The sequence below is a fragment of the Notamacropus eugenii genome, chromosome 2 (assembly GCF_028372415.1).
Source record: "Notamacropus eugenii isolate mMacEug1 chromosome 2, mMacEug1.pri_v2, whole genome shotgun sequence".
NCBI classification, from domain to species: Eukaryota; Metazoa; Chordata; class Mammalia; order Diprotodontia; family Macropodidae; genus Notamacropus; species Notamacropus eugenii.
Genome location: NC_092873.1, coordinates 24,801,927 through 24,828,124, shown reverse-complemented (window position 1 = coordinate 24,828,124; position 26,198 = coordinate 24,801,927). Strand labels below are relative to the sequence as shown.

Below are 26,198 nucleotides of genomic sequence, written 5' to 3'. Positions count from 1 at the left end.
CATCATGGACGTGTGTGTGTGCGTGTGTGTGTACCCAAACATCTATCACAACCTGCCATCCCTCGCTAATGGTAAAGTCTATTTCCCAGAGCAGGGCACTGGGTGATGCATCTTACCTTTCCCCAAGGACATTCCCAAGATGGCTCTCCAGGCTTGGAAGCTTTCCAGAGAGCAAAGTCATTTGGAGAGCGCTTCTCACTTAATCGATCCACTGAAACACTCAAGTCCCCTGAGAATGCAGAAAAGCCATCATTATTTAAATGGAGGAGGTGCCTCCTCTATCAAAGGACAAAAATGCTTCCTGATAACCTGGTTCAAGTCCTGCTTCTAGCTCTACAGTGGTTACCTGTGGGTCTGGCCGAATCCCATTGGGTGATGAAGTAGTGCAGGGGGCACAGGGGGACTTCTAACTTGTGAAATTAGTGCACTTTACTACTGACTCAGGTTAATGGATGATGTGACTGTGGCTTGGGAGAATGGCCAAGGGGACCTTGCGATGACCCCTTTGGGGTTGGGGGAGAGGGGGGTGAGGGGATTTTGATGCCCAAGCTCATAGGCCACCATACTAGTGACATGATTCTCGAGTCCTTGTTGAATGTGGGATAGAGGAAACAAGTAAGGTAATAAACAGGGGGCAGGAAGCCGTGGACAGTCAGTAAACACCAGTACCAGTAAGAAGGGTCTAGGAGACAGCATGGGGACACACAAGGGACTGCCTCTGTTTCTCAGTGGGTCACAAAGAGAGAACAGCATGGATGAACCTTGACCTAGTAACACTAACATTTCCCAAAGGCTGACCTGAGAGCTCCCCATTAGAAGCTAGACATGTCCTGTGCTCTCACCAACCCAAGGAGCATGATACAGAGAGACTGGTCACAGACAAGGTCAGTCACACACACAGGGACCACCCCAAACTGGAAGGCACTGAGCTCACATCCACACATCCACCTACACTGTTTAACCTTAAGCTGACCTCCCTCCAATTAAAGCTCTCAGAAGAGGGCCATCGCCCTAGATTGTGAGAAGGGACTCTGGGAGATCCAACCACTTTCTAAAGGATCAGCTGAGGAACCACAAGGAGATAAAGATCAACCAGCCCTGTCCCTAGGGGGTTTCTACAGGAAGGTCCTCCCAAGGGAAGACATTCATTGCCTAGACATGCTAGGACAGGCCAAGCACTAACTAACACAGTCCCTGTGGTTTAGTGCCCTCGTGTGGCACTAATCTGAGCAGGCCTGCCTGCACGGGGCAGCCCAGGAAGGCTCTGCTGGAGGGGCTAGACCAGGTCCAATCCCAGGCAAGCCAGGGGAGGAGAGCTCCTCAAGTCAATCACACCACACCCACCACACCCAAGGTGATCAAAGACAAAAGCAGGGCAGAGAGGGCCAGCTGAGGGCAGGCAGAAGGGACTGTGGCCTCCTGGCCTCCACTCCAATCATCACTCCCCTGACTCCCTCCTGCCTCTCAGATCAAATGTGAACTACCCAGTTTGACTTGTAACATCCTGGACAGCTGGACTTTCCAGCCACAATGGACATATGATGTGATCCAGCCCCAAGGGGCCTTCTTTCTATTCCTGCACTCACCTCTCCATCTCCTGCCTCTATGCCTTTGCACTGGCCATCCCTCAGGCCTAGCAAGTTCTGTCTCCTCTCTTCCGCCTCAGAGAATTCCTTTTTTCCTTTAAGGGCATCTCCTCCAGATCCCCCCTTCCAGCTTTGGTGACCCCCCCAAATTGCCAGGACCTCCCCTCTCTTGTATTTATTCTGCACACAGTATATTTAATTGTGTATATGTGACATCCTCTGACGGGATGTAAGCTCCTTGGGGGCAGGGATTGTAACCCCAGTGCCCAGAAGAGTGTCTGGCACATCATGGGTACTTACTTAATAAATGCTTGTTGGTGGTTTAGTAAGAAATGACCAATATAAAGAACTCCAAGAAATATGAGAAGACTTTTAAAAACTGAGGCAAAGTGAAGAAAGCAAAATTAATATAATTATTGTGATAATGTTGAAGAAAATAGCCCCCAAAACCAGCCGGACTCAGGCCAAATGCTGAGACCAATACTGAGGTCTGGGCTGGCCTCGGCCCCCCGGTAGGGCCCAGGCCAAGCTGAAGGTTCCCAGGTGGGGGAACAAGGGCTATGGCATGACAGAGGGCACTCATCACAACCCCCTAAATGATGACGTGCCCAACACCCAACGGTGACATTGCTTCCTCTCCCTGGTGGCCTCTGGCTTATGCTGGCACAGCCCTAGGTGACCAGGGAGCCAGTGAGAAGCAATGGGCAGGAGAGGAACAGGGAGGGGAGTGATTTCCCTGGAACTCAACTGTCACACATAAGGGAGGGAGGCAGAGTGAGAAAGTCTGGGGGTGAGGGTCCCAGTGCCCACCTGCCTTACTGGGAGCACCAAAGAGCTTGGCCCCCTCCCTGTGTGTCCCAAAAGGGAGAAGATGGGTGCTTCAGGGGTGCCCGAGGGACCAGGGTCTGGGGGCCTGGCCCACCCTCCAACTCCTGACTTCCCCACTAGCCTTCTGGTTCCCCCCACAAGGAAGGGTATTGCTTCACCAGTCTGATATGCCCCTACTCGGTTCCCCTGCTGCACATGACAGACATGGAGGGGGTTGATACTTGAGCCCAATTAAAATCCACTCACGTGGGACTGTCAGGGTGTTGAGGCCAGGCCACTCTCATGCCTTCACCACTGGGATTACAACGGCTGCTCAGGGGAACGAAGGTTTTGCCCAATGTCATTAGTGGCCAGGTCCCAGGGGGCACCAGCTTCCCCTCAGGGTCAGAAGAGCATACGCTGGCCATCCTTGAGGACACTCTACCCCATCAGCCACTTGACTGGGCCAGTGCAGACCAAGGCTAAAATGCCCAAGATACTAAGTGAGAGCTGAAAGGGGGTCTTTCCAACACCTTTATCCTGCAGATGAGGAAAGGAAGGTGCATCCCCAGGCACACAGCCAGCAACCAGCAGCTCAGGTCTCGGTGTTCCAAGGACGCCTCCACCTGGATCACCCAGAGGTCTCTAAGATATGAGGAGGCTGGGCTTCCCTCCAGCACCAGCCCCTGGGACGATGGTCTTCTTACCTTCTCCCTCCTGGAGAGCCTTCTGATCCCCAACAGCTTCTGGCACCAGCTTGGCATAGGAGTGTCTCTCACTAGAATCAAACTTCACGGTATCAAAATAGACAGAACCATTGGACACGTAACTAGGAAGTAAAAGATTAAAAAAAAAAAGAAATAGTCTTATCAAAACACAGTATAGTGGTAGATGCAATGACTCTGGAGTCAGGACCTGGGCTCAAAGCCTGCCTCTGACGACTTTCTACCCAAATGACCTTGGGCAAGTCACTCCTCTCAGGCCTCGGTTTCCTTCTCTGTCAAATGAGGTGGCTGGTTAGATGACCTTTATGTATGCTATCTATGGAATATCAGCATAAAGCTGCTTGGGGCACACAGCAAGTCCTCCAGAACATCTCCTGGGGTCCTGGGGGTGGAGCAGAGTATCTGGGGATCTGCAGGGAGAGGAGCACAGCCTCCACAGGATCAGCTTTCAGACCTGACTCTTCAGCCTCTGCTGGCTTGTTCTCAGTTTTACTGCCGAGCTTCCCTTGACCTTCCTCCCTGGGGCCAAACAAATTCCTAAAGTTAGTGGATCCCAGGAGGCAAAGGAAAGCCTTGCAAGTCTTGCTACGAGGGTGGCATGGGAAGCCCCTTACAATCCCTCTGGTCCAGCTGGCCTTCACACAAATGCACATCAGAACATTCTTCTTCTGGTTGTGTGAATTTAGGGCTCAGTCAAACAGCCTCCTTGCGTAGCCTAACCAGCAGTTAGGAAACAACTGCGTCCTCCCATCAAAATCTATGCAAAAATCTGGAAACATAACATGTTGCCAAAACCAAAAATTTTTCATCTGATTGTCATCAGATTATGAAGGTTTTGCTATTTTGCCAGCTTGGATGCCTTTTGACGAGATTTTATGTAATCCAAGTCTATATTCTATATATTTTAAGGTAAGTCAGGCATATCTTGGAGAGATCTCTTCAATGACTCGCACCTTCTCCAAGGAGGGGCCGCTGCAGACAACACACAGAAGCGTTTCCTTCTGTGAGGTGGCATCTCCAGGCCCAGAGAGGGCAGGGGGCTATTCACAGCGGGTGAAAGGTGTTCCAGAACTAAAGGTTTGGTTCTTTCTCTGCCCCAGTCCTGCCTTGTGATCTGGGCTGTGTCTGCACTCTCTTCTCCCATCCTGAGCGCTCCCCAGACATTGCTGAGTCAGCCTGCGGAGGTTTCTTTGGGAGCTCGCTTGTGGCTTAGGCATTTATGGTGTCCTGTGGTGTTAATGTGGGAATTTAATATTTTCGGTAAACACTTGCGCATTTCATTTAGATCGCCAGATTTATTGGCATATAACTGGGTGAAATGGTTCCTAATAACTTCTTTAATTTCTTCTTCATTGACTGCAAACGCACAAATAAATTTTGACGCTGGTCATTTGTTCTGCATTTTTTTAGGTATTTTTTTTTCAAACCAAGTTAAGTAACGATTTACCTAGCTTACTCTTTAAAAAAACAGCTCTTAGCTTTGTCACCCCCAAACAAATTTTGCTTTCAATTTTGTTAATCTCTCCTTTGATTTTCCACACTTTTGTCTTGCTGTTTAATTGGGGGGGGGGGGTGTCTTCAACTGTTCATTTTCTAGTTCTTCTCATAGCATGCCCAGTGTATCTTTCTGAATTCATTTTCTTAATTGAGGAAGGTCTCCTCGGTCCTTGGGACTGAGGCACAGATGCCAGCTGGTACCTGCTGCTCCCACCTCCTGCACAAGGATGGAGGCCCCTGTCTGGTGCAGCCTCAGTCCTTTCTCTGTCCCCATGTGCTGGGATGCTCAAGGCCCACAGAGCCCTCATCCCCAATAGCTGTAGCCCTCTCTGTCTCCCTATCCTGACCTCAGCTGAAAATAGGCCTCACTGTGGTTCTTCCTTGGATTTCTGCCTCAGGACAGGATCTGGCTGTGGAGGTGTGGCATTGGTAAGCTCATCTGTACTTCTCCGCCATTTTGGGCCCACATCCACCTATGGCTGCTGAGGGCGCTGCCAGCCTGTCCGCTGCCTAGGTTTGCCGCCAGGGTCTCAGCCACTCCAATACAGCTAATCCATTACCAAATCCTGTGACTGCTAATTTCACATCACTCATCAACAGTCTCTCTTCTTCACTCACACAGCAACAGTCTTGGCTCTGGCCCTCATCACTGCCAGCCTCAGCTGCTGTAAAAGCCTCCAGCCTCTCCCTATGCTAATCTATCTTTCACAAGGCCACCCAAGTGCAGGTCTGGCCACTCCCTTCCTCAGCCACCTCCAGTGGCTCCCAGCCACCTCACAAGTCCTCTGTTGGGCCCCTTAAGCCTCTCCACACCCCACTTCCTGTCCTGTGCCTGTACAGCAGCCAACCTCCCCTCCCCTCCAGCCTCAGCTCTCAATCCCATCCCAATGCAGGAAGTCCAGCCACCACGATGACTCACCTTGTACCTGTTGATGCATGTAAGTGGTGCATTCCCCATGAGAGGACTTGGCCCAAATGCTCTTTTGTCTCAGAGACTGCACCCAGCAGCTACTTAATCAATGCTGGTCAAGGAGGTGGCTGGGGGAGGGTCTGCTGGAGCTGGGTCCCAGGCCCAGCCCAGAGCATCACTGTTTGTGCGTTACTGCTCCCCCTGGGCTGAGAGCTGCAGTGTCAGTGTCTTTTTCAGAGAAAGCCCCAAGTATTAAATACTGAGCATCTACACTGTCCACATGCCCAAAGAACGCATGGCAGACCTCAGTGAGCAGGAGCGAGACACTACCACAAGGGGGTGCGCAAGTACCATCTTTTTCAACGCTCTGGTCATGGACCCAGGCCACCTTGATGAGCCCCACAAATTCCAGGGGGTTCCCTAAGTCCCAGAATGTCTGGAGCAAGGCCAAGTTCCCTTCCTGGTCAGGCACAGGCTCCCATCTCTGGGGTCACTTAAGACAGAGCCCCAGCTCACTGGGGGATAGAGCCCTCTGGGTGCCATGGGCCAGGGAACTGCCCTAGCTCCAGCTCATCTGGGCCTGGGGAAGGAACATCAATTTCGAAATCACTCAGAGAGCGTCTGATGCACCTGCAAAGTCACATTCTCATGACTCACATTCTCCGTACACCCTGTAAGCCCCCATATTCCAGAAGGGAAGACTGAGTCTGGCTGAGGCCTCTGCTCCTGGTAGGCTCTGCCTCTTCCTCCCACCCCCCCAGTCCCCTTGGCTTCCTTCCCCCTGCAACTTACACACACACACACACACACACACACACACACACACACACACACACACACACACACGCCACCTTGCCACCTTCTGCAGCCCCTAGGGCACATACTCTCTCTGCACACCCCTCGTTACCCTCTGATCTCCTTTATGGTAATGGGGGCTCTTTGAGAGCAAAGAGGGTGGTTTTGTCTTCCTGTGTATCTCCAACCCCTGGAATGGGGCCTGGCACACAGGAGGCGCTTAATAAATGCTGGCTGACTGATGGTTGGGACCCAATTTGGACCCACGTCTCCTGACTGCAAGTCCAAGGTTCTTTCCCAGAATGCCCTGTACAGCAGGGTGGCTTTTACTTCACTCACAGAAACTAACCTCTAAGACGCCCTGGCTCACTGTGTGCTGGGCATCACTGGTGAGGACAGTTGGCCTAGCACCCTGGGAGAGGGCAGGTAGGTCACCTGCAGAAGGCCCGCCTGGCCACAGGGTCAAGAGGGCACCAGGCTGCAGAGACCACTCAGAAACCTCAGAGCTACTCCCTTGATGGCAGGACCCTCCATTGAAACTCCCAAGATGGGAACATGCCTGGGCCAGCAATGGGAGCAGAGGCCCAGAGGGCCATGATAAGGGACAGGGAAAGGTCCAGTTGCCCCTGGCCACATGTCAGCTTTCCAGATGTGGGGGGCTTAGTAAGCTGCCCCAAACTGTAGATAGACTGCGTGGTGTGGTGAGACTCACTCGCTGGTCACCTGCCTTCTGACAAAAGATGTCCCTAAGCATGCACCCTGGGCAGTGACACTCACTAAGACCCTCAGTGGCTCAATCCAGATGAGCCCCAGGAGCTGGTCCTGTGCTCCCCAGTGAGCCACCCTGGCTGCCTGAAGATAAAGTCACGTTATGTGGCCGTGGTGACGTGGTGATTGTGTCATTGGCAATGCCAGCTGGTACCAGCCAATCTCTTGGGGACCATCATCAGTCTTGTTCCCCCAGAGCAGGGGGATCCCTAGGTCTCTCCCGGACCTCTTCTATTTTCTCTCACCATGATCACACTGAATTCGTTAGCTCCCATCAAGCAAGGCACTGTGCCACAGGTTAAAAGAGGTAAAACCGGCTCAAAATGGTCCACCGGTCTATACCTGCCAGGTCTCTCTGGGAGAAGCCTGACATCTTCCCTGAAGTTGCCCCTCCTGCAGAAGAGTCCATCTCCCCAGTCCCCCAGGATTCAGTCCACCATCAGTCACGGGCCCAGATGGCTCCCTTTTGGCTCCAGGGCCCCTCTGCCCCCTCTCCCATCCTCTCTAACTGCAGACATCGCCTCTTCCCTAGTCTGCTCCCAGGCTCTCTCCCTCCTGATCTGCACTCCTTGCCAAAGGAAGCATCCTAACATCCAGACAAAGTGATATGAACCAAGGCCTGGAAGGGCCTTTGAGGTCCCTGACCCCTGACCCAGCTGGGGCCTGGTACTAAGGTCAGCTCGAGAAGGACAGTAAAGAGTGCCAGGTTTGGGGACCACACTGCGGGCTGCTCACCCATAACCGTTGTCCACAATCTTCTGAACAAAGTGCACGATCTCAGGTACGTATTCACTGACACGCGTTAAGACATCCGGGGGAAGCACCTGTAGGTGACGAGAAACAAGATGGAGATGGTGCCTGAACGCAGCCCCTGTGACGCCTCGCTCTAGGAGAGAGGAGTCCCTAGCACAACCCTGCAGAGCACAGACACAGACAGAGCTTAACAAGGTTGTGGTGCAGCTGTTTCAGCCAGGTCCGACTCTCCATGGCCCCACTGAGAATTGATGGGCAAAAGTACAGGAGTGAGTTGCCATTTCCTTATAGGTGAGGAAACTGAGGCAAACAAGTTAAGTGACTTGTCCAGGGTCACACAATTAGGAAGTGGGTGAGGCTGGATTTGAACTCGGGTCATCCTGATTCCAGGCCTGGTGCCCTGTGCACTATGGTCCCCCCAGATGGCCTGTGGCCTATGTCTATGACAGCAGAAAAAACGGGTTGAGCAAGATGATGACTATCCCCATTCTGAACAAAATGAAACTGAGTTACAGAGAGGTGACGGACCGCCCTGCCCCAGCTCTCCTCCCACTAAACTACACAGCTCCTAAGACAGTCTACACACACAGAGGCAGCCAGGGTGCCACCACACCCAGAGTACGGCACCTGGAGTCAGGAAGCCTTGAGTTCAAATCCCGCCTCACCCACTTTCTAGCTGTGTGACCCTGGGCAAGTCACTTCACCCTTTGTGCACAGTGGGGATAAGAATATCACCTGCCTCTCAGGGCTGGTGAGGATCCAACCTGGCACACAGCAGGAACTTAACAACTCTACCTGACAAGCCCAATCATTTGTTCCTCCATCGGCTCCGGTTTGAGATAGTGTTTCCAACTACCCCTTCCTCCCCAGCCTGAAGTCTCTCCCCACTCAAACAGTCCTCTGCAGAGATCTCACACCAATCCCTGTTCTCCATCTCTAGACTCTAGGTGTTTTGTCCGGCTGTGCCACATGCCTGGAGTACTCTCCTAATGCTGGTATCTCCCTTCCACTGGGATCTCCCTCTTGAGGGCAGGAACTCCCTGAGCGCAGGTCACTTAATATTAGTGCCCCAGAGCAGGGGGAAGGAACAGATACATTACCTGCCCGGCCCTGCCCTCGCCTCAGTCCACCCAGACTCACGTTCAGGGCTTCCATGTCCTTGTGGAATTCAGCCTCCCAGAACTGCGGAAGCTCCGAGAAGATAGAGTTGTCTGTCACCTGGGTGCCCAGCTGGGAATCGAGCCAATCAGAAAGCAGATCCTTGGCCTTCTCCAGCAGCACCTGAGGGAGCACAGAGGCCCAGTGACCACCTCACTCGAGTCCCATCATTCTGCCTACTTGTGCTAGCTTTCCTGTGTTCTCATGTTCAGAGCCAAGTAGATAATTCAAGAAATCTGAGTAGTCTGAGTGTGTGGGATACCAAAGGAGGGGAGCTGTCATCTCAGGAACCTGCACCTGAGACCCCAGCACAAAGCCGAGAACCTAGAATAAGCCCGGAAGTGTCCATACCACCCTGGGAACAAAGGATCAAACACGAAGTGGTGGAGGTGAACTCCATGTATGTGGTGTGGCTGGGCAAAGGTGTGGAGATGGGAGATGGGATGGAAAGGACAGGGAGCAGCAAGGCTGGTGGGCTAGAGATTGCGATCCCCAGCACATAGGAGGTGTTTAATTGCTGCTTGCTGATTACTGATTACTGATAGTGATGGGCACTAAGGTTGGAAAGGCAACTCAAACCAGCTGACAAGTGCCCCACAGGCAGCACTGGGAGCTCCTGTGGGCAGGGATGCGGGCAGGAGAAGCCAGGAAGCTCAGGGGTCGGCCCCTTCAGCTCGGGCTCTCCCAAGGCCCACCTCAGCACAGGCATCGACCTCGTCTCCCGAGTTGTTTCTTTGCACTGAGTTCGCCAGTGGCTCCACTGCCAGCTGCACAGCATCCCGGATTCTTTCCAGCATCTGCTTTTTATCAGGATCAGTGGTCGCATCTAATTTGAGAGTAAAGGGCTGCCCCAAGAAAGAAGGAAAGGCTTTCAGAAAAGGCCCCTGGGTCTTGGGACGCTCCCCCAGAGTTCCTTTCACCAGAAGTTTGGCAAGGGCCACACAGTAAGGACCAGCCCTTTGGACCTGACTGAGCACCCAGTGTGCAGTCTGACCCCTACAGTCAGGATGGAACAGACCCTCCCCTCAAGTTTCCCTCTATTTAAAGATGTTCAGTGCTCACAGCATGAATGCTCCTAGTAAAGGGGGGGCTCTCAGGGAATGGGGGTACAGGCTGCCCTCGCACCCCTAAGCTGAAGAGGCCAGCGCAAGGCTGGGAAGGATTTTCAGGCCTGAAGGGGCTGCAATCCACACTGGTGGAAGGAAAAAACTCATCAGCACTAGTGAGGTTGTAGATGTCTAAGAGGTCACTCAGCCCCTGGGGATAGAACTACCAGGAAATCCTCTGGGTGACGTGAGGTTTCCTCAGTGTCCCGGGTCTTCCCCGAAAACTTCTAAGTGGCCAGGACCTGGCAGGAAGCCTGTGCACCATATACCGCACACGCACCTTCAGTGCGGTCGCCACATCTTCAAGGAGCTGGGTTGCATGTGGCTTCTTTTCCCGGTACTGCTCAAAGAGATGGTTCTGTCGCGCTCTCTTGATGATCTGCGGGCAAGGAAGAACATCCAGTGACCCAGAGCTACTCTGGGCATCTCCGCTGACTATGTACACTTTTCCTAATTCTTGCCCCACCAAAGCCCTCAGGCTTATTCTGTCCAGATGCCTGGTCTCCCCAGATGAGCAGAAACTGGTTGCTTTGTCTCTGTACCCTAGGCTCTTTGCACAATGCCTGGCACATAGTAGGCATTTTCTAAGTGCAAAAGGGAAGTGGGCTTACAACCTCAGTCAAGTCCTGGAGCCCTCATGCCCTGAGCTCCCTTCCCTATTAAACAGGGGAGGTGGGATGGGATCTTTTCCAGATTCCAAGCTGGGGGCGCCTCTGTGGTGGAGAATGGAGCAGAGCTCAGTAGGCAGTGGCCACCTCCTGCCTCTGGCCCTTACTCCCTACTGCATGATCTTGGACAGCTCATTTCACTCCCCTGGGCCTTGCCAGTTCCACCTCAGGCTTCCCCACTATGTTCTGGGCTTCCCAGTGGCTGTGCTGCCTCCCCCTCATGAGGCCTGCTCCCTAGGTGGGCACTGGGCATGGGTGCCCACAGCCCTTCCAACCACCAGGCTGACCCCCTTCCCCAGCCCAAATCATGCTCTGACCATGACCTCCTCAAGATCCCCCCTCACTCCTTCTCTTTCTGGCTTACCTTATCATCAATATCCGTGATGTTCATGCAGTAGAAAACATCGTATTTAAAATAATCCCGCAGCACTCGCCTCAGGATGTCAAATGAGATGTATGACCTATGGGTGTTCAAGGAAGAACAAAATCTTCCTTAAGGGGACACCCAGCCCAGTGTAGCGACAGTCAGGCTTGCTGAGATGTGCTGACTGTGGCCCATGGGCTTCCCAGCACACATATCATGCCTCCCGAGTCACCGTGACCATGGGAGTGGGAGGTGGGGCCCACAAGACCTTGAAGGTCAAAACCACAACCTCCAGGAGCTCCTCCCCCAGCCCCAGCCTTCTCCAGGCTTCAGCCCTGGGGGGCTTTGGATTTGCACATCACCCAGACAGTGAGCACAAGGCCTCACCTGGCATGGCCCATGTGGGAGGCATCATACACGGTCGGTCCGCAGCAGTACCAGGTCACTCTCCTTCCTTGCTGAGGCACAAATTCATCCTTTGTTAGGAAGGAAGAGATAGGGGTCAGAAGGCATCCAGGGCACCGCAGTGGGGACAGGGGCCATTCAGCTTGATGGTGAATAAGCCTCAATCTGCCCAGGGAAGACATACCAGCCACTTCCCCCTCAGCAGCCAGACTCTCAGGGTGCAGCATGAGGCCAGAAGCCTCAACTGTCCTGCAGTGTTACCTAGCTAAGTCACAGCCAAGCCCACATTGGGCTGTAGTCTACTGGATAGCACCTGCCCAAGACAAGGCACCACCATAACCCAACCACTGGCCAAAGGCCCCACCCCCAGACACTGGCCATTGGCCAGAGCCCAAGTTTGGGGAGGACAGGACAGGCCCAGGGGCCTTTCACACCACCCCCTCTCAGTTTTAGCAATGGTGGACTCATGTGTCATGGGGCTGGTATGCTCCCCAAGTCCCACCACAGGCGGTTCACCTCTTGAGGGCTTCTGCAGGGCCCCCTTCATGCCTGGAGGGGCCTCCCTGCTCATCCACTCTCCTGGCTTCTTTCAATCTCCCTGTGTAACCCTAACCCTAAATGCGTCCTCCCCAGCTGCTAATGCCTTCTCTGCTGACAATCCTATCCATCCACTGTGTCCCTTTAGAATGAGAGCATTTGCCTGTGTTTTGTAACCTCAGCTCTTAGCAAAGGGCCTGGCACCTCATGGGCACTAAATGAAGCCTCGAGCCTTGACCACCTAATAACAGCTTCACCCTTCTGCTCATTCTGGTTTGCCTGAGGCTAAGATGGTCCAGGAAGGCTGCCCCACCAGGCTTTTCTCAAGCGGCGCTGGGCCCATCTGGACATCAGCACGTGGTTGATGTCTGATGCATCCCTAAGATGTGGTTCCCATGCTGAAGAAACCCAGTAAAGGCATTTCATTCAGACTTCAGAAATTCTCCCTGAGTCCACTGAGAGGGAAAGTCAGTGAAGAAGCTGAGGAGGGTGTCCTGGGAAGAGCCCAGGACAGGAGCCCCCTGTCTGGGGATCACTCACCTTGCTGCGAGTGAGGCTGTTATACAGGCGCAGTTTACAAGGTCCCGTTCCAGCTGGAGGAGACCACTGAGGCTGGGCACGTCGGCCCTTACCTGGAAAGGAAGCAAGAGGAATGTCAGCCCTCCTTTCGAGGCTCCAGGACACTCGTCAGCATGCAGGGGCAGGTGTCCTCTGGACTTTTAAGAAGGAAATCAAGTTCTCTGCTGAAATACATGTGAAGATGAAATGTCCTTCACTTCCCAGGCTGGGTCCTCCCACTTCTGGCAGGCCTGAGCAGGCAGGCTGAGTGACTCCTCTGGGTGAAGATACCCAACTAATTGGGAAAACTCCAGCAGAGTTGGGCCCCAGCCTTTGTCCTGAGGCCACAGAGCTGGCCCACCCAGGGCCTCCACACCCCGGCCTCTAAAGTCTGCCCTCAGGAGAGCCTGAAGAAACCACCAGAAAGGGCCTCTGGGCCTCTCCCTGCTTTTGCTCCCTCTGGAAGTACCATTAGGGAAAAAACCACTACTGGAAAGGCGCCTCCCTCCAACTGATCAGGAAGGCCAGCATCCACACGCTTACTTGGCACTAGGCTGAAGATGGATTTCCTAAGACACTTCTCCCTCTTTCTAAGCAACAACGTCACCATTAGCAGAACTTAAATCTAGAATTTAATTAAATTGTTTGTTTTTAATAATGATACTTTAACTTCATCCTTTGGGGAAGGGGGAACCTCTGATTATATACAGAGAACCTTCTTTGGACACATGCTCTACTGGGGCAAAATGGTGGCCAAGTGTTGGATGACTTCCTCTTTGTGACTGGCCTGGAGCCCGGAGGGACGACAGGCTCACCAAGGTTGGAGGCAGAGACTGAGGGCTGAAGTAGCCTTAGACACCAACTTGTCCACCTGGAGGCCCAGAAAAGCTGGCCAGGCCGGCTCAGCCAGGCCCATACCTCTTAGCCTTCTCCCCAGAGTCCCAGGCTGGACTCTTGACCTGGAGGCCAGGCCCCTGGCCTCTTGATCCAACTTCATAGAGGCACAGGAATAAAAGTTTTTAAAACTGTGTCTCATGAAATGGAACCAGAAAGACTGAGCAGACACTGGCAAAGGAGCCAGGTTCCTTCTATTACATGTTCTGAATTCCACAAACAGAGTGCAGCTTTGGGCAAACACTCCCACCAATAATCAGAATCTTCGATAGCGCCTCCCTTCTCTGCTTCCCATCCCCTTTCAAAACAGACCAAACGGCCACCACCAAGAATCTCTAACTGGCTGGGGCATGACAGATCACTTATAACCTAGTAAGGACCCCCATTTCCCTACCCCAGGGAGCAAACTCCAACAGCTAAAACCCTGCACCCTAGAGCCTGGTCCTGGCCCCATCCCCTTCTCCTGAACCCCTTTATACTGTCCTGAGGGCAGCAGATTCTCCATCTACAGACACCGTGTGCAATAGCCCTGGAGGTAGGCACTCTCACCTCACTTCCCAGGCTTCTGGGGCTCCCCCTGCTAGCAGGTGAGGTTGCCTTCAGGTCTCCTCTGTCCAGCCAAACTCTCCTCTATGTGGTCAGTCATTGGTGACTCGAAAGTCTCCCTGGAGAGTGGATCTAATGCTTCTGAATCCATGCTCTGGCTCAGCTGGTGACTGACTGACCAACAAAGTGATTAAGAGGCACTGGCAGGTCTCAGTTCCCTCCTGTTTGATACATCGTTCATTCCTATCTCCCTGCTTTCTGAATCTGAAATCTTGTCTTGGGTTCCTTTATCCCTTCCCGGATTTTCACATCTGCTGCCTAGAGAGCAGACCCTTCCACACTACCGGAATGCTTGCTCACTGGCGGACCCTGGGCTTCAGAGATGGCCAGCACACAGCCCTGGCCCTGGCGGTTTCTGAGGTGGGGGAGCATTGCGTACAAACAGAAACGGGTCATCACAGGGGAAGGAAAATGACTCCAGGGAGAAAGAAGAGCATGGAATGGAACCAGCGGAGGCATAGGGAGTCCTGGTAAAAGGCTGAGGACGGATTATTGACTAGTGACCAACTTAACCAAAGCTGGAGATGGCGAGAACAGGTTGTGCTCACCTCCTCAGCTCCTGGTCTGACCGGCTCTTTGGAGAGCTGAGGAACACTGCACAGATCTTTGCCGAGACAAGTCTGGAGGAAAAGTTAAGCAGCTCTGGGCTGCCAGACAAATACAGGTGGACCAAATGCTGACAGTCATTAACCGCTGCACATCAACACGAAATGAAGTCTCCAAGGGAGGGCCCAGGGACCCAGATAAAGCCAGGACTGTTGGGAAAAATAACCACCATCGTCCAAGGTTCTCAGAGAGAACCAAAGTGCGGTCACTTTGCTAGAGTCCAGTGACTGTGCCTCCAACTGCAACCGATCAGACCAATGTGAACTGGGAATGCTCCAGCACAGGCCGGGCACAGACAGTCTGTGTGAACATCGGGGGTGGATTCTCTAAATTTGCATCTCCTGCATTTCCTCTGAGCTGTCTCAGTTCTGCTTCGCTCATACAGCACAGCACCTTCTCTGAGGAGGGAACATCATGCTGAGTGGTCCTGTGCCAGTGTCTCCTGGGTCACGCAATCAATTCCAAAGTTCTTAAGAGAGACCTTGAGCATGTCCTTGTATCACCTCTTCTGACCACCATGTGAGCTCCTGCTTTATGTGAGTTCTCCACAAAACAGTCTTTTTGGCAACAGCGTGGCCCGCCCCAGCCCATCACAGTTGCGCTCTCTGAAGCAGAGTTTGAATGCTTGGTAGTTTAGTTCCAGTAAGGACCTCAGTGTCTAGTACCTTATCTTGCCAGGTGATCCTCAGAATCTTCCTAAGACAATTCAAATGGAAGTGATTCTGTTTCCTGGTGTGGCACTGGCAGACTGTCCAGGCTCCCCAGGCACACACCAGTGAGGTCTACACCGCTCTGTAGATTAGCATCCGATAGTCAATCTAATACCTCTCCTCTCCCAAACTGTCCTTTGGAGCCTCCCAAATACTGAGTTGGTTCTGAATTAACATACTGACTGATGGCCTCAGCATCCAAAGGGACGGACAGGCTCCAGAGAGCACTAGGTCAAACTGAATGAGAGGAAGTTTAAGAAGGATAAACACAAATTCTTACACTCAGGTTAAGAAAAATCAATTTTACAAGTACAAGGTGGAGGAAGTAATTTGTCTGAAAAAAATCTGAGGAGTCCAGGTGGTCAGCAGCTCACTAAGCACCAACCATGTGATATGACTGCTCACACCCTCAAAGCTAACTTCAATCTGGGGACTTCTAGGAATAAGGAGGCAAGAAGTACTGACTTCTGCCCCTGTCAGGTCCTAACTAAAACACAGATGTCAATTTAAATCAACAAACATTTACTAAGCACCTATGATAAGCAAACCAGTGAAGGAGCTGGAAGATGGGGGCGTGAAGGACAGGACTGAGGAAGCAGGGGCCCAGGGCATGAGGAACAGGAGGAGCCAAGAGTGTGAGGAACAGGACTTCTTCCAGGTTTTGGAAGCAGACAGGACAAACTATCTTCTCCTTCTTCCTGGCCATGTCTATACTGCCAGACAAAGGGAAGATTTATCCTCCCAGGGGGAGTGAGAAGCAAATAACTGCGACACAAAGACAAAGGCTCCCAACTTCAATAAATCTGTGTAAAAGCTCATAGGCTTGGCAGGGCGAGGGAATAGAAGTCACGGGAGCGAGTCCCACTCCCACCCCCCGCTAGATGAGGAGTCAGAGGTTCAGAGTGGCTCGGAGAGTTACCGAGAGTCACTCAGTAACACCAGAGAAGTAGCCTCAGTGAAAGGGCAGAGAAAGGGCACAGGGATGTTCTGGGTTTCACACCCAGTTTTTGGCTTTTGTATTTGTAAACCCAGGCCTGGATACAAAGCTCAGCACATAGGACAGACTTTCAAGCATTCATTCACGAATTCCTTTACTCCTCCGCCATGTTTTTTGAGACCAACAGGTGGAGGGATGCAGGAGATGGTAATGATGCGGAAAGGAGAGGAAGGGTCGACAGCATGTGTGCTTATGTGTGTGACAAGAAGCTAGCCAGAGAATGTCTTCCTTCCTCCCTCTCTATCTTCAGAAGCTGCAGTGAATTCCCAGGTGGGATCCAGGGGACCTCAACATTATCATGATACTGGAGTCTGACAGGATGGCTTGTGTTCTCAGGATTCTAATTAAAGACAGCCCTGGTAGGCACAGAGTATGCCAACCACACTCTGGGCACATTGCCCACCTGACCTAACAGAACCTTGTGCTTAGCCCAGAACTTCCCAGGTATTCGATGTAACCAATGGGAACCTCACACACTCAGCCTGTCCCTGAGGCCTCTGTGGGGGGGCATCAGACTCTTCCATCTGCCTGAATCCAAGGCCAGATGACAGGAAGCACAAGAGGGAGTGGGTGAGGGCCCAGTGGAGTTCTGACCTAGGCAACATCTTAAGGAAATGCAATAAAAAAACCTCCCAAATTTATAGTGCATGTGCATGCCCAAGGGTCACTAGATGCCTCAGAAAAGACTCTAGGTCTCAAGACTTCCCTGAAAGCCCACTTGGGGATGGGCAGGCATGCTGGGCAGAGGAGGATGCATCTGGAGAAGCCAGAGGCTACCAGGCCTTGGTGACTCTTCCCAGGGCTCTTTATGGCTGTGAATGCCCAGGTAGAAACCGAGGCCCGGGTTCCAGACAGAACCTATGTCCCCACATTCAACCAATGTTAACTATCTCATTAACTCTCAGAGTGACCTCATTTCATTAGTTCAATGCTCTCTGTAATTACAGGGACTTTCATGCCAAGTCCTGCCCCAACGCCCCACCACCTCACTCTCTCCCTGGGAGATGACAAACCCAGTCTCTTAACGCCTAAGATGAAAGGTGCTAACTGACAGCTGGGGCTCATTAGACACAGGTAGGCCACGCCAGGCTTATGATGCTCAAAGCCATCTGTGTGCCCTGGGGGAGGCGTGCCCCACCTCAACCTGCAGTCAGACTCCTCGGTGCTGGGAGACCAGGAAGGGGGCTGTCTGGCTGCCACCACTGGGCCCATAAGCAGAGACCCACATAGAGATGTCCCAACAACTGAGCCTGGGTCCCAAGGAGTCCTAAGGAATGTGTAGACGAGATGGAGTTAGCCACCGAGGAGATGATGACCACAGATCAGGAAATGGACTGTGGTCATCGTGAATGAGCGAAGGAGGGAGTCAGAGCCCTAGGAGAACATGATCATCTCAAACATCCTGGCAAACCCCCATGATGCCCACCACTAACTGAGACTTCTCCTTTAGGTACCCAACTCACAGAGGCTTTCCAGCATGTGTACCCACACACATATCCGGACACACACTAAAACCAAAGGTCACCGAGCCAGACTGTGTCAGGGCAGGCACAATGGGACCTCAGGTCACCTTGCCTAACTCTCTCCCTTTACCCCTGAGGAAACTGAGGCCCACAGACATATCTAGAGAACGACCTCGCTGACTAAGCTGAATGCTCACTCCCCCTACCTTCCATCAGCAGAAGCAGATTATCAGTTATGCATTTGGGGGAATGGGGGGGTCTCAAACACCTGCCACACCGTGGGACCCTGGGCTGTCCAGTTTGGCCATCCTCCACGGCCCCCCAACAGGGACGAGGTCTGCCCCAGTGTTAGAGACATGATGTCAAAGAGGTGGATTTCAGAACTGCCAGATGCCAAGGACAGGATCTGGCCAGCACCCACAGAGGCCCAAAGCTCCGTCTTGGTGCTCCCCATCATGTTGCAGTAACTGCACAAGGGTCGCTCCTCCCTGGCAGCAGCTGGGTGGGCCAGTGAGTGCGTGGGAGTCTTGGGCCCATCTCCAAGGGGACTTTGGCTTTGGGTGATACAAAGCAAACATGTCTCTGGTATTGACTGACCAGGCCTCCCAGAAAGGGTCCCATGCCCCTTGAGTGCTGGGCACACAAAGCCAGCCTTGCACAGGACTGTGTGAGTGGCTGAGGGACTGAGCCTGTTGGCTTCCCCTTCTCGCACTATGTTACTCACTTGTTTGGAGTCTATAAGGCTCCTGCGTGCCAGGGCTCCCGCCAGACAGGGCGTGAATGTGCCTGAACCACCGGGCCACGTGGAAATGCTGGTCCCCGGGTGGGCCTGTAAACTGCCTGAACGCTTCCACATCTGCCTGGGAGAAGGTGTGGCCCTGGAGGTAACTACGGGTGCTGAGGTATTCATTCAAAGCCTTCACCCTGGCCTCCTCTTCACTAATGCTCAGAATAAAACTGTAGCCGAGAGCTGTGGAAACAGAGGGACAAGACATCAGTGAGGAAGGCGTGTCCAGCAAATGGGCCTGAAGACAGGGCTGCCAAGGCCTTAGCCCTGCGTTGAAAAGGCCAGGCTGCCCGAGGTAGGTGGGAGAATCACATCTCCACCCTCGGCCCTCTCTCAGGCTGGGCTATCCTCTCTCCCGTATCATGTCCACCATGATCACTGAAAGGAATTCCTGGATGTTTAGGGACCTGCCTGGCAACAAGACATGGGAAGTCTTGCACAAGCTCCAGAAAAGTCAATGTTCTCCTCACTTTGGACTGTTCTAGGGCCTGTCCTGCCTCCTGATCCCCTAGCTTGTCACCGCCTCCCCTCACTCTCTCTAGGCCTCCTCATCAAGCACCTGCCCCCTGGCCAGGACCCCAACCCTTTACCCTGACTGTGAAAAGTTGAAAGCATTTTAAGCCGGAGAACACCCCTGATGTCGTTCTGTCTGAGCCCCTCCTTGGACGGGTGAGGAGCCAGAGAGGGGTGAATGACTGGTTAGGTGCATGGACAGGAAGGGGCGTGTGCTGGAGCATGGGCAGGGGACTCCAGGGCCTCTCACCACCTCCCTCCTTTCCTTCCAAACTTACCAGGGGCCTTCAAGAAATAATGGGTAGAAAACCTTCCCAACACAATGATTTCTAGGACTAGTAAGAATCTGCATAGTGGTTTTATACAGGGTAAAGTGAGCCTGCCCTCCTTTCCTTCCTTCTGTGTGTGTGTGTGTGTGTGTGTGTGTGTGTGTGTGTGTGTGTGTGTGTGTATGTGTGTGTGTGTGTGTGTCCCACCTCCTTGTATTTAATAAAAGTTCATTAAGGGCACATCACACAGCAGAGTTCTGCAGAAGACACCTGAGAGGAAGCCCCAGCTGGCTCTTACTGGGTCACCCTCCCTTGGTTCTGACAGAGAACGTCCCCCTGATCCATCGCTCATGCACTTTGTGTCCCTGGGGAGGGAGACGTCTCTGGCAGCCATCCTTGGGGATCCCAGGTTCATAGCCAAGAGGTGCACAGGTGGTCCAAATGAGCTCCTCTAGGCTGGGCGCTAAGATGTCATTGACTCATGTCAAACAAACAGCTCCCAAGCCCAGGGCACCTTGGGGGAGGGGTGGGGCTTTGGAGCAGGCTTCCTAGGCCAACACAACTATTCTATCTTCATAACCACTGAACTTGCTCTGGCCTCAACATGACATCCATACACATATGAGCTTAATCAATCTGTGTGACAATAAGTTAAAAGCAAGTTTGGTTTCCACTCTCTGGGTGGGGCTCAAGGTACTCTCCCAAGTCTCATTTCACAGACAAGAGGCCGAGAAGTGATGTGTCCAAGGTCAAGGCCAGACTCCTGCCACCTGATTTATGCCCAAAGGCACCATGGGTATCCTGGTGGATGGCACCTGGTGGATGGCAGTCAAAGCAAAAAGAACCTGTGGGCCACAATTCAATGGCAGCCCAGACAACCATGGGCTAAAATGCACAGTCAGGCATTTCCTTTCATGTTATTCCTAGCCATAAAAGCACCCCCATCCCTAATGTCAAATCACCAGACAGCGTCAAGAACCAGCTTTCTTCAGCTAAAATCCCCCCTTCCATGGGGAGTCTTCCCTAACCCCCATCTACATGTCTCCCTGGAAGCCCAGGGACAGCTGGGACTGTCTTGCCTTTCTTTGTGGCCATAGCACTTAGCCTGGTATCTGGCACCCAGTATGCGTGGATGCTGAGGAGGTTGGGCCAGTAGTGCCCGACATTGTGGATGCTGATGTTGCCTTGTTCTCTATGGGGGCACAGGGGCCTGGAGGACACTGCTCTCTCAAGGGCTTTGGGCCCACCATTCAGAGCTGTGTTTCTAAGGATACAAAAGCAGTTAGTTGAGGAGGGAGTGATTTACCTAGCCTAGGTGACCACTAACACCAATGCTGATCCATATCCCTCCCCCACCCCAGCACCTGCAGCGGCTCAAGTCGCCAAGCATTAATTAAGCACCTCCTGTGCTCCTGGCTCTCCCCAGCCTCTTCTCCAGAGATGCTGCTCCCAGAGCAGTGGTCATGGGGCCTAGACCTAGGACAGCCCACTGGCACAGATGGCATTTTCCCAACAAGGGGATCTGAACATGACAAAGAATAAAATCCAGGCATGCCCTTAGCACGATCCAAGCTGCAAGCCTCGCACCACTGAGTCCCTAATGCTCTGGACCAAGACCGTTACTGGACTGATGGAGGAATGCAGAGAAGGTACCCGAGGGCAGGCTGACCAAACAAGGATTGTTATTTAGAAAGGGTCTGAGGGTGGGAAGGAAAGTGGGGGAACCTGAAGCTCCCCTCCTGGGTGATATTTCTCACACTAATCCTCTGGTTCAGTGCCTTTAAAATGAGGATCTCAAAGCGCTTACAACTTATGGCACATGGTAAGAAAAATCTTCATTTCTAATAGGATAAACAAGTGATTGAGGGGTCACATTGCAGGTCCCTACCTAAAGGAGTTCCTTCTGGGCCAATCCAACAGACCTTAATTGCCTTAATGTGAAGTATTATATGGCATGTGAGAGATACAGAGACAAGCTGAAAAATAGGGCCTGTCCTCAATGGACTTATATTCTACATTAGGGGGAGACGAGATAGCAAATGAGAAATAAACCCCAAAGTGTGAGGAGGGGTAACAGCCCAGTTCCCAGTCCAGTGCCCTCAGCCGAGGCCTGCTGATTGACTGAAGGGATCCTTCCAAGGCAGGTGCTCCTGAGCAGGGGATTCTTGGAGTCTGGGGCAGGGAACAGCACTCCAGGTCTGGGGCCAGGAGAGAGCAGTGTTTCAAGGAAAGGACGCAAGACAGTTTGGCTGGCACACAGAATCCATGAATTGGAAAGGGAGCCGTGGATCTCACGTGGATTCCACGTTGTGATACTATCAGCACAGCAGAATAGCAGCAGTGGGGGGCCAGGAGAGCATATCCTCCCACCCACAAGATCACAGAGCCATCAGTGAGAGGTGGAGGAAAAGCCAAGTCCCGTAGATTGGAAGGAAACTGTTGTGGCTGCCACATGCTGCCCACACACTGAAAGCAGGTCACAGTCAACCCTGATTCAGAGCATGGTCAAACTGAACGGCAGTCTGGTGGGCAGTGCCACCCCGATGGCGTGCCCCAGTTGTTTGCTCCCAAAGAGGAACCTGGATTTTGCAAGAAGCCTTGGGGTGCTTCTGTCCTGTAAAATGCACAGCCGTGACTCACCACAAGTCCAAAGGAAAACCCATGGGAGGGTGTCGGTCTTATCTACTTCTCGACCTTGTTCTGTTTCCTGGTCTGACTCCTTAGTGGCACCCACAGAATGAGCCTGACCTAACACAAGCTTTTGGGGCCCACTAGGAAAGCTTAAAGGGCTGACCAGAGACAGGAAAGAAGGAACGGGTACCTTCGGTCAGCTCCTCCTAGAGAGGTCGCTAAAGAGGCCATTCCCAAAAGGCTTCCCTCCTTCTCAGAGGCCAGTTAGCATTATCCTGGTAGCAAAGGGTCTCTGGGAATTCCAGCTCAGACACCAGTACCTGGGCCCTTGGGCCACTCTCAGATTGTAAAGAAAAGCAAAGACCTCTTGGAAATAGAAGGGAAGCAACCAACTGCTCCCACTTGATACAACGTTCCAGCAAGCCTGGGTGCTCTGCTTTTCCTGAGTCCTGCAGGGCCGTGCCAGGAGGGTCCAGCTCCTCCTGCCTGTTCCCCCTTCCTCCTCAAGTGGCTGAGCATTGTGCTTCAGGAGTGGCAGCCTCAATCTGGCAGTCACCTGCCCCACGAGTCCTCACTCTCCCCTCCATGCCCCAGCCATCCTTACCTCCTCTCCCCTACAGGACCCCTTCTCTCAGGGCCTTGTCACCTCCCACCAGGATTGCTGCCCTAGTGGCTGGTCTTCCTAAAGCCTGGCCTGTCTGTCCACAAACGTGTACCAGGCACCTTGCTAAGGGCTGGGGATACAAAGAAAGACCAAAGCCAGCCCTAGCCCTCAAGTCTGACAGAGGACGTGGGCAAAGAGCTGTTGAGGTACTAGAAGGAGGAGGGGTGGGGAAAAGCTTCACTCTGTGGCTCAGGAGACTCCAGGGGCTCTCTACTGCCTCCAATATTAAACAGAAAATCTCAGTGTGGCTTTTAAAGGGGAAGGGAAGGGAATAAACATGTTATACAGCACTTTCCATATGCCAGGCACTTTACAAGTAGGATCTCATCCAATCCTCACAACGAGCCTGTTACCATCCACATCTTACAGATGAGGTCACTCCTGCTTTCACCAGAAAGCCTGGGTCCATGGGTCCCAGGAGGGGCCCAAGGGGTGCAGGGCTCCATCCACAGCAGTCCCTGACAATAGCAGCCTGACCCCTTTTCCCTGCCATGCTGCGGTTCTCTCAGACAACCCAACTACCTCCTTTCTCTTGGTAACAACTTAGCCCTTGGATCTGTCTCCCCAGTAAGTAACAGGGCTGGACCCCATTAGCTTCTCCCATACTGCAAAGAGGACCATCCTCCTGAACTTCGCTCCACCCCAGGCAAGGACCTCTAACTCCAAATAAAGACTTAAGAGTAGGGCACAGAGAAACCAGGGCAGGCTGAATAATCCAAATGCCCCTCTCACAAGGCCTGCCTACCAGCAGCCTAAGTGGGTACCAGAGCCGAGAAAGCCAAGATCATCCTCTTGGCCCAGAAGCTTGGGCTGGGTTGTACCAGTTTCCAGGGATTCATCCCATAAAGTTGGACCAAGGAGGTTTCAGTTAATGAATTGAGAGCCTGGGATGAGCATGCTCATAAAGTCAGCCAAAGGGAGCTTTTACGGGTTACCTGAGGCTCTCCCCTCCCTAGCAGTCCTATGAGGCCAGCCCTGCGGTATCTGCCACATGCTCTCATTCCACCTCGCCTGCCTCCCTTGCCTCCCACAGAGTTCTTCATGCCCCATGAATCAGGTGGTGGGGCTCACCAGTTCAGAAACCTCTGGTCTGGCATTCAGGGCCCTTCCTTCTCCTCCACCCCAGCTAGGCATCCCTGGAATTTCTATTCAACCTCTACGGTCACATCCTCCAGGTAGCCTGCCCTGAACCTCCCTAGTCTGTACCACCCTAGGAAGGGAGCTCCTGACCGTGTATTATTGTCAGAGTTCCCTAGGAGGGCAGAGATTTTCCCCTCTACTCCCCCGACAGGGCCCAGGACTCTAGGCACATGTTGGCTAAATATTGAGGTCAGAATGGAGGCCAGTCATCCGTTCCCAAGCTCACCTTTCCCTTTGGGAATGGGGTCCTCAGCCCACCTGTCCAGACTCCCCAGCGCATCCTCTTCTATCCAGGACTGCTGGTCTCCGGCTCAGCCGTCCTCATGCCTGGGGAACACTGACTCCAGCTCTCCCCTGCTCTCTTTCAGTCCCTGCTACAATCCCCCCACCAAGAGGAAGCCTTCTCTCCGTTCAATAACTCTGCTTTATCCTGTCTGGAGCTTGCTCTGCCCCCTTCTGTACCTCAGTCCAGTGCCTGGCTCATGACAGGAGCTTAATATGGTTTTATTGATTGATTGCTGGGAGCCACCCAGGAGAGCAGATGAGGGCTGAAAAGGGGACTAAGCCCACCCATACCATTGACATTTGGGGAAACTGAGGCCCAGGAAAAGATGGCGACTCTGACAGGCAAGCAGGATGCCTCTGGGAAGACATTCAATGTGGTGCTGTGAGAGGTCAATAAGGAGCAGGCCCAGGATCCACCCCCAATTTGGCATCCAGGGCTCTCTGCCATATTCTGTAGGTGGACCCCCATTCCAAGCCCCAGACCCCAGCCTGGGTCACCACAGGGAGGGGGCAGGGGTGGAGGCAGCCTCTCAGCATCAGCGCCCAGCCAGGCACTGCGCCCAAGGGACCTGCCTCCCCCACCCCATGTCCCACGGCTGTAAGAAAACCTGGGAGATGCCGCCCTCCCAGACCAACCACTGGGGGATCTACAGCTGGAGGGCACCGGGCAGCTCCATGCCTTCCTGAGGTAAACTGAACTTCCTTGAGACACCTTGGGGAACATCCCTCTTCCAGCACTATCTGCCTGTGCCTCCACCCCCTCCGCAGACCCAGCCTTAGCGACTCCCCCTCCAGCTGTGCAGTCTCCTCACAGGACTGGGGGTGCTGGGGGACCCGAGGAAAGACCTCCAAGGGCAGGAAAGGGGCTCGCTCCCCAACCTCCCTCTGTGCTCTTCAGATGGACGGAGGTCTCACTCCCAGCCCTGCCTGTGTGTCCCCACACGGATGGGAGGCTCACTTGCTATCCTCTGTGATCCCCTGACGGATGGGAGGCTCACCCTATGTTCTCTGTGCCCCCCACACGGACGGGAGGCTCACCTCCTGTTCTCTGTGATCCCCTGACGGATGGGAGGCTCACCCTCTGTTCTCTGTGCCCCCCACACGGATGGGAGGCTCACCCCCTGTTCTCTGTGATCCCCTGACGGATGGGAGGCTCGCTCCCTGCCCTCTGTGTCCCCACACGGATGGGAGGCTCACCCCCTGTTCTCTGTGCCCCCCACACGGACGGGAGGCTCACCCCCTGTTCTCTGTGATCCCCTGACGGATGGGAGGCTCGCTCCCTGCCCTCTGTGTCCCCACACGGATGGGAGGCTCACCCCCTGTTCTCTGTGCCCCCCACACGGACGGGAGGCTCACCCTCTGTTCTCTGTGCCCTCCACACGGACGGGAGGCTCACCCTCTGTTCTCTGTGATCCCCTGACGGATGGGAGGCTCGCTCCCTGCCCTCTGTGTCCCCACACGGATGGGAGGCTCACCCCCTGTTCTCTGTGCCCTCCACACGGACGGGAGGCTCACCCCCTGTTCTCTGTGATCCCCTGACGGATGGGAGGCTCACCCCCTGTTCTCTGTGCACCCCACACGGACGGGAGGCTCACCCTCTGTTCTCTGTGCCCCCCACACGGACGGGAGGCTCACCCTCTGTTCTCTGTGCCCCCCACACGGATGGGAGGCTCACCCCCTGTTCTCTGTGATCCCCTGACGGATGGGAGGCTCACCCCCTGTTCTCTGTGCCCCCCACACGGACGGGAGGCTCACCCCCTGTTCTCTGTGCCCCCCACACGGACGGGAGGCTCACCCCCTGTTCTCTGTGATCCCCACACCGTCGGGGGCCTCGCTCCACTCCCCCCGGTCCCGCTCACCTTGCTCGCCCCCCGCGGCTCCTGCCATTGCCCGGGCTCTTCTCCCGCCCCCGCTCGCGGCTTCACGTCGGGATCCCCTCTGGCCCCTCAGCCCCCGAGCCTCTCAAGCTGATGCAACTCCAGTCCCGGCTCCGGAA

General features: G+C 53.6%; 1 protein-coding gene across 2 annotated transcripts in view; it reads right to left on the bottom strand.

Moving 5' to 3' along the window:
* CARS1 (cysteinyl-tRNA synthetase 1) overlaps window positions 1–26,198 on the bottom strand; it is a 43,802-nt gene extending 17,604 nt beyond the window's left edge. Inside the window, exons 1-11 of one of the 2 annotated variants that reach the window (XM_072639458.1) lie at window positions 26,062–26,191; window positions 18,638–18,883; window positions 12,620–12,711; window positions 11,525–11,613; window positions 11,138–11,234; window positions 10,386–10,484; window positions 9,695–9,844; window positions 8,982–9,122; window positions 7,824–7,912; window positions 3,101–3,222; window positions 117–229 (exon numbers count right to left, since the gene is read on the bottom strand). In XM_072639458.1, coding sequence (XP_072495559.1) covers window positions 117–229; window positions 3,101–3,222; window positions 7,824–7,912; window positions 8,982–9,122; window positions 9,695–9,844; window positions 10,386–10,484; window positions 11,138–11,234; window positions 11,525–11,613; window positions 12,620–12,711; window positions 18,638–18,883; window positions 26,062–26,089 — 1,266 coding nt within the window. In that variant the 5' untranslated portion in view covers window positions 26,090–26,191. Of the gene's footprint in view, window positions 1–116; window positions 230–3,100; window positions 3,223–7,823; window positions 7,913–8,981; window positions 9,123–9,694; window positions 9,845–10,385; window positions 10,485–11,137; window positions 11,235–11,524; window positions 11,614–12,619; window positions 12,712–18,637; window positions 18,884–26,061 lie in introns of both variants that reach the window. The other variant, XM_072639459.1, reaches the window with a different exon arrangement.